The sequence below is a fragment of the Benincasa hispida genome, chromosome 6 (assembly GCF_027475165.1).
Source record: "Benincasa hispida cultivar pf3 chromosome 6, pf3_genome.v1.1, whole genome shotgun sequence".
Classification (NCBI taxonomy): domain Eukaryota; kingdom Viridiplantae; phylum Streptophyta; class Magnoliopsida; order Cucurbitales; family Cucurbitaceae; genus Benincasa; species Benincasa hispida.
In genome coordinates, this window is record NC_143483.1 from 45,624,416 (window position 1) to 45,632,839 (window position 8,424).

At 37.7% G+C, this 8,424-nt stretch overlaps 1 protein-coding gene across 1 annotated transcript; it reads left to right on the forward strand.

Annotated features, from left to right (window-relative positions):
• The first annotated feature begins 1,417 nt into the window (after positions 1–1,417).
• LOC150035694 (uncharacterized) lies at positions 1,418–4,886 on the forward strand. Its single transcript, XM_090314399.1, has 4 exons — positions 1,418–1,646; positions 2,045–2,142; positions 2,710–3,614; positions 4,124–4,886. The coding sequence occupies exons 1-4, from the start codon at positions 1,418–1,420 to the stop codon at positions 4,884–4,886; spliced, it is 1,995 nt and encodes a 664-aa protein (XP_090170525.1).
• The last annotated feature ends 3,538 nt before the right edge of the window (positions 4,887–8,424 follow it).

Sequence of the window (8,424 nt, forward strand, 5' to 3'; positions counted from 1 at the left end):
ATGTTTGTGGATTCATGCCAGCAACCATCAAAATTAAAGATGAAATCGTGGAAATATCTTTTTGAATTTTGGTGATATAAATTGTGTTGAATCTTTCAAAAATCTCAAGGGCGATCTTCATCTTAACCAATATTCCAATCCAATTGATTTATGTCGTATCCATCAAGCCATGAAAGATGAAGGGCAGTTATTGAAGAGTTAGGACCAGATTGGTCTTTTCTTCTTTCCTCAGACTCCAAGCCGAAGTACGAAAGAAATCCATATGCAGCTTTGAAGCGTTATCCCGATCAAGATCACAATAGTTTGAAGCACCACTCTCCTTCAGCCTGTAAGAAAAAATCAGAAGAATGCGAAGAGTCACACTGAGGATCTCAGGTTGTTTTGATTAACTCAGAAGAATGCGAAGAGTCACCTTTACAAAGGCAAAGGAATACGAAACATCTCCCTTCACAGGATGGCACGAGTGTGTCAGTGGAAGTCGAAAAATCCCCTTTCATTTTGCGGCAAAAGAAACCTATAAATTAGTTGGTTGGTGAGCATCCGATCGAAGAATATGAACGGCCATAATTAATGAGGAAAGAGAGAAAGAACCAGTTGATTTAATGCTCAACTAACACCCCCCCCCTCGCGTCCCCTCTTACAACAGAAAAGGTTAAAAAAATGACTCTCCCTCAGTTATTACGAACCAACAAGTTCTCTCTCTTCCAGTTGAAAAGTCGGGCACCATCATTTCTGTTACAGCAGGGGATAAACCAATGAAGTATATTCCTTCTCCAGCCAGCCCATCTCCACTCACGCCCCTTCAATTACCGATGGAATTTAATGAGATTGAGGCTACTTCGATCAATGAAAAATGCACACATCTCTTCAAACCTTTCCCCAATCATTTTGTGCGAAGACACAAATCACATATCAAATCGTGGTCCTCCATTTCAAATTCAGATTTAATCGAGGATTATTGCATAGACTTCAACTCCTAGCAAACAATTCAAAAAGGTCAGTTTCTCGTACTACTAATTGGCCTCCCCTTAATCATCCAACTTTCAAAGATTCAGATCCAAATATCTCTCTTTTGCTAGAATCTTCACTTCATGAATCTATCACTCCAAAGAGTCTCACTCATGACTTCGAAGATGTGTCAATAACAAGTGTAAGCAATGAAGAACTTGAAACAGACATTCAGGAAATTGACCAAACAATAGCAGACGATTTAATTGACAGTGAGGATGCTTTAAAATTTCTTTTCCAAGCCGAGGAAGAACAGGGGGTAGAAAGGAAGAAAACTCTGTTCACTTCCATTTATCAAGACTTGCATACCCCAGGAGTTCAATTCTTTGATTAAAGAATGTGAAATTACTCTGGGTTAACCAGAGATTACCTTCAGCTGTCCGAAAATCATAGATTTTAGAAGCAAATAATGAAGATTATTTCATGGAACATCAAAGGACTTGGTGACAGAACTAAAAGGTTGGCAATCAAAAGACTCCTGAAAAAAATAAACCCTGACATAGTACTACTCCAAGAAACAAAAAGAGACAATTTTGATCTACCCTTTATAAAAAGCTTGTGGAGCTCTAAAGAAGTTGGCTGGGCTTATGTGGAAGCTTCGGGTAGGGCAGGAGGCATTTTATCAATGTGGGATGAAGGTAAATTTCAGTCTCAGAGATCTCCAAAGCAACATACTCTTTGACCTTAAAATGTCAAACAATTTGTAGAAAAAGTTGTTGGATAACAACGTGTATGGTTCAAATTGCTATAGAGAAAGAGACAGCCTATGGTCTGAATTATCTTCCATATTAGAAATTTGTGATGCTCCATGGTGCCTTGGAGGAGACTTCAATTGCATCCAAAGAATACAAGAAAGATTCCCAATAGGAAGATCATCAAGAGAAAAAATAAATTTCAATAATTTCATTAGAGTCAAATCTACTTGAAATATGCATGTCCAATGAAAAATTCTCTTGATCAAGAGAAGGAGTAGTGATATCAAGATTCCTCATCGACAGATTCTTTGTTTTTCAAAATTGGGATGAAATCTTTGAAGATTCAAGAGTGTCAGGCAAGCTCGAACTATCTCAGACCAATTCCCTCTACTTTTTGAAGCTGGTGCTTTTGAATGGGGTCCCTCCCCATTTAGATTCCGTAACAGTTGGCTAAAAAATAAGGAATGCTGTCGGATAATTGAAAATTCTTTTTTGATAAAAGGGCAGTAGGATTGGGCTGGTTTTGCCTTGTATTCCAGACTAAGAAGGGTAAAGCAGAGTGTTAAAAAATGGCTGGTAGAGCACGAAAAAGGCCAAAAAATTAAAGAAGAATCTCTGCTGAAAGAAATTAAGAAAAAAGACCTCCAAGCCGACAGTCTTGAGAACTTCTCAACAGAAGAAGATGTGAAAGTATCTTTGAAGGTTGACCTATTATCTCTTTACCAAGCAGAGGAAAGAGACCTAATTCAAAAAAGTAAGCTGAATTGGTTACTTTTGGGAGATGAGAACCCTAATTTCTTTCATCGTTTCCTTGCAGCTAAAAGAAGGAAAAACTCTTATTGCTGAATTATTCAATGAGCAAGGATTGCTAACTAAATCTTTCAGAGAAATAGAAACAATCATATTGGATTTCTTTTCCAATTTATACACAAAATGCACGGGTACTCGCTCAATACCTTTGAATCTAGCTTGGCCAAGAGTCTCAGCTGAAGATAATACTCATTAGATTGCAAGATTCAGCTTAGCAGAGATCAAATCTGCAATTCAAGCCTTGGGAAAAAACAAGGCTCCTGGACCAGATGGTTTCATAGTGGAATTTATTCTCCATTTCTGGAATTTGTTGAAGGATGGATTTAAAGATGTCTTCGAGGAATTCTATCACAATGGTAAGCTCAACTCATGTATCAAGGAGAATTTTATTTGCTTAATTCATAAGAAGGAGGAAGAAGTCTTGATTAAAGATTTTCGACCTATAAGCCTATCTACTATTGTTTACAAGATAATAGCTAAGGTGGTTGCGGAAAGGTTCAAAGTGATCATGCCAAGTATAATAAGTTCAACACAAAGTGCCTTCATAGAAGGAAGGCACATTTTTTATCCGATTCTAATAGCAAATGAGGCTGTGGAGGACTATAGAGTCAAAAAGCAAGGATGGATACTAAAACTTGATTTGGAAAAAGCTTTTGATAGAGTTGATTGGGAGTTTCTTGAAAAGATTCTCCATGAAAAAGACTTCCATCCAAAATGGATCTCTTGGATTATGGGTTGTATATCCAATCCTAAATTCTCCATATTCATCAATGGAAGGCCTAGAGGAAGAATTATGGCCACAAGAGGAATTAGACAAGGAGACCCACTCTCTCCTTTTCTTTTTTTTTTAGTCAGTAAAGTCCTTTCAATCTTGGTTAACAGAATTCATGAAAAAGGCTTGTTTGAAGATTTTGTGGTAGGAAATGATAAGATCCATATATCAATTCTCCAATTTGCAGATGACACCCTCTTATTTTGTAGAAATGATGATGGAATGTTAGAGATTCTTCGAAAAACTCTAGCATTATTTGAATGGTGCTCCGGTCAGAAAATAAATTGGGAAAAATCAGCCATTTGTGGAATCAATATTGAAGTCTCCAAGTAAGAAGCCATGGCCTCAAGGTTAGGTTGTAAAACTTTGCAGCTTCCCTTTTTGTATCTAGGTCTTCCATTGGGTGGATATCCAAAAAGAGTAGACTTTTGGCAGCCGATGATTGATAACTTGACAAATGGAGAAGATATAACCTCTCAAGAGGTGGTAGGGCAACTTTATGCAATTCAGTTCTTTCAAATTTACCAACCTATTATATGTCTTCCTTTTTAATGCCAGAAAAGGTTATCTCCTCTATAGAAAGAATTATGGGAAATTTCTTTTGGGAAGGTCATAAAGAAGGGAAGCTAAATCATTTGGTAAAATGGGAAGTTGTCTAAAAAAAAGTAGAGGATGGTGGTCTAGCTCTAGGAAGATTAAAACGAAGAAATTTGGCACTTCTAGCCAAATGGGGGTGGCGTTTTATCCAAGAGAACTCCTCTCTGTGGACACAAGTTATAAAGAGTATTCATAGCATAAATTTTGGTGGATGGCACACTTCTGGAAAGACAATTTGCAGCCTTCGTAGCTCTTGGATCAGCATCTCAAAAACTTGGTTGAAAGTAGAAGCTTTGGCTGTCTTCAAACTGGGAAATGGAAGCAGAAAAGCTTTCTGGCATGACACTTGGACTGGTAACACTCCCCTCAAATACAGTTTTCCCTCTTTGTTCAGAATTGCTTCCAACCAAAATGGATCTATATTGGATCATTGGGATTCTAAAACCCTTTCATGGTCTCTACCTTTTAGAAGACTCTTAAAAGAAGAAGAAATACCAAATTTTCAGAATTTTCTCTTCTTGATATCCAACATGAAGCCTTCAAACAGATCTGACTCTCGAACTTGGTCTTTAGAAGCAAGTGGTTCATTCACGATAAAATCATTATCTAACCATCTTGCTTTGGCCTCACCTCTTGACATTCGCCTAAGAAAAGCCCTATGGAAGACCAATAGCCCTCGAAGAGTGAATATTACAGTATGGATCATGCTTTTTGGAGCCCTAAACTGCGCCTCAGTTTTGCAACACAAGCTGCCTTCCCATTTTCTTTCTCCTAATCAGTGTGTTTTATGTAAATCAGAAGGAGAAGAGCTACAACATTTGTTCTCTGACTGTTTTTTTGCAAGAAATTGTTGGACAACCCTCTTTAAATCTTTCAACATCAGCTGGGTTTTCGACAATATCTTTAGAAATAATGTACAGCAGTTGCTCACTGGTCCTATCCTCAAAAAAGTCTCAAATCTGATTTGGTGCAATGCAGTAAAAGCTTTACTAGTTGAAATTTGATTCGAAAGAAATCAAAGAATCTTTCAAGATAGAGAACACACTTGGTTCTCCCGTTACGAGGCTGCTAAACTTAATGCTTCTCAATGGTGTTCTCTTTCTAAGCATTTCGCAGCGTACTCCCTCCAAGACATATGTTTAAATTGGCAAGCCTTCATCCTCTCGGATTGATTATGTTTTAAAGAGAAGGGGCACTACTCTCCAACCTTGAAGACTCAAGAAGTTTAGACTTATTTTCTTGTTTTTCCCTTTTGTTTTGTATTATGTTTCTCAAAAAAGGATGGTTTTCTTTGTATTCAATCTTTTTGTAAGTTCTTTCTATTCCATTTTGTTTGAGTTTTATGGATATGATGAGGACGCTAAGGGGGTGTCAATCTAGTTGAGATGTCCGGGTGCGTCTCCTGATCCCGAGTCTTGTATCGTTCTCTTATAAGTACACATCTCTTGTACTTTCTTTTTATGCATTAATAAAAAGACGGGTTTCTTTTTCAAAAAAAAAACTTGTTTATTATGGTTAGTTTTATATGACAATTTGAATTTAAAGATAAATTACTCAAATTTTGGCCTAAAAAAGCTAATTAATTTTTTTTAGTAGAAAGAAATAAATATAAATAAAATTATTCACATATATAATCTAAATTTAAACATTCAATTTAAACATATTCATTAGCTTTCCCAAAAAATAATCAAATTTGAAATTTAAATGTAATATTTATATAATAATAATAATAACATAACATTAGATAACTATACTAAATAAAGATGTAAAAGCTAATGGGGTGGGGACTGGGAATGCATTCTCCGTCCCCGTCCCTGTTTAGCTCACGGGGAATTTTTTTCCCCCACTCCCTCCCTCATTCCCCGCCTAATCGGGGAATCCCCGTCCCCGTGGGGAAATTGGACATCTCTACTTCCACCATTTTTGCCTTTCCTTTTCTTTTAGTATCATTCGAGCAAAAGTTAGGGATTGGGCCCGTAGTGGGCTTCATTACTGGCTCACCAAGGCCCAAAATCGATAGTTTCTCCTTGGGCGCTGAGATTGAATTTGAATTTGAGTTGTAGGGTTCCTTGGGATGATCTGACCTGTCTTGGAGGAGGCAATGACTTTTCTGAATCATCGGATCCGTTGTACAATTGATCCACGCTGCTTCTGTCACATCTAGCATTAGGCGTTCCCCAGATTTTTGAACCCACCAAATGTCTGTTGGGTTCGGATTCGGGCTCTCGGGTCCCTTGTAGAATGAGGCTGCTTGCTTCGGCGAGAAGGTGCCATGGATTCCGGCGACTCTGTTGATAAGGAGGTTGACGTCCTGAAATGTCATAACCTGCTCTAAAAAAGGGAATGTTTCGAAACTTAATCCACCCCCATATGATGGAACAACAACAGTCTCCCATGTTTATTTGCATCCATTCCATTTTTAGAGTAATCGGCCTAAAGGTAACCTCCCTTTATTCATAACAAGAAGTCTGGCAAACTCTAAATCAAGACATTTTAAGAGAGCTTTATCAGAGTGGAAGTCTATCATACTCGTATTTAATTTGAAAATGACAAGACTTATTCTTGGTAGTACATAGTTATTTGAGGCTCCTTGAATTATTCTTGTGTTCAACACGGTATTTAGTCTCAGGTCCAATAGGACCAAAATAAGCACAGTCACAAAAGTAGGACGTATGGATATGTTTACTGAATTATAATATTGTTAAATCTCCAATGGTGGAATGTGATAAATTTAATCATTTATTCATTACTTTTACACCCCTCTTCACTCGTGGGCTTCAAAATTAGCACAAGACTCATTGACTCAATAAGTGGTTATCAATATTCAACGAAGGCCCAAAAAGTGCTTATTAATATTCATTGGAGTGGAAATGACATAATATATGTTACGCCAGAAACAAAATTTACAAGCAAGAAAAGTGTAAATAGTAAACAACTACATTGAGTTTTACGTGGTTCACTAATAATGTGTTAGATACATCTACGAGCAAAGGGAGAGAATAATTTTATTATTTGATTATAATTCTATAGTTAGGGTTTTTCATTCTTGTAAATATTTTGTGATATTATCCTTTTCTATGCTTTGTACACTTGTATATATTCATATATTTGGTGAATGAATAAAGTATTCTGATTCTTTCTCAAATCTAAGAGTTTTACATGGTATCAGAGCCCTCTAAACAAACTTAGGGTTTTGTGAACCTTAGGGTTTGAGAATTTGGAACCCGTTTGTGATACGTTTAGGGTTTTGTGGAGAGGTGAGTTTACACTTTTGCTCACAGTCGTCGTCTTTGGTTCGTTCGCCGTCGTTAGCTGCCGCCGCTGCAGCCATCAGCCGCCGCCGCCGCCGCTGGAAGAAAAAAAAAGGCTATTTTTTCGACACCGCCCAGTCCATCGAGGAGCCCAGCCGCCGATCTACAAAACCCCAAAGTTCGGATCCCATCTGACTGGCGCGTCAGGCTCACGCGCTGATTGTTCTTCTTCGCCGTCCGTCCACGCACCGGCGGGTGTAGGCGCGTGCACCATTGTTTTTGGTTCGTCTTCTATGGGTTTCCTGAGTTTTGTTGACTCTTCTTGATGGTGTATTTGTTTGGGATATATAGATATACTCATCGCTTGTAAAGACATCTCTTCGGTAAATTAGGGTTTGATTCTCTGCTGCCCGGCGTCTATTTTTTGAGGTAATGGCTGATAAGAAACCAGTAGTTATGTTTGAGATTGTTCCTATGGTGTCAAAAGTAACTAAATACAAGTTGAATGGATCCAACTACTATTCGTGGAGATCAAATGTTCGCCACTTTATTAGAAGCATAGAGATGGATGATCACATCACAGAAGAGCCACCGATTGATACTAATAAGAAGATTTGGTGGAGGGACGATTCAAGGATGCTTCTACAAATCAAGAATTCTATTGACCGTGAAATTATTGAACTAGTAAATCACTGCGAATCAGTCAAGGAACTATTAGAATACTGGATTTCCTTTATTCAGGGAAAGAGAATATTAATAAGGTGTTTGATGTTTGTAAGACTCTATATCAACCTGATCAAAGAGAAAAATCTCGTACAAGCTACTTTATGGAGGTTAAAAATACATGCACGGAATTCAATGCCTTGATGCCAATCAGCACGGATCCAAAAGTTCTAATGGATCAACGTGAAAAGTTGTTTATCATGAGCTTTTTAGTAGGTCTTACACCTAAATATGAGATGGGCAAAGATCAAGTGTTGTCAAGCTCAAATATCTTCTCGTTGGAAGAAGCTTAGACTCGAATACTTCGTACTGAAAAGACACAAGTAGTTACATCATCTGATTCTAGCAGTACTTTGATTGAGCGCACAAATGATTATAGAGGTAATAAGGGGGCTGAATCAAATAGCTTTAAACGTCATCCAAATAACCAAAGATCAAATCCAGGAGGTATTGTTTGCTATTATTGTCATAAACCTAGCCATACGAAGCATGAATGCAGAAAATTATTGAATAAGAGTCAGAAGATGCCATCACCCTCTGCACATGTCGCCTCTACTCCTGATAATCT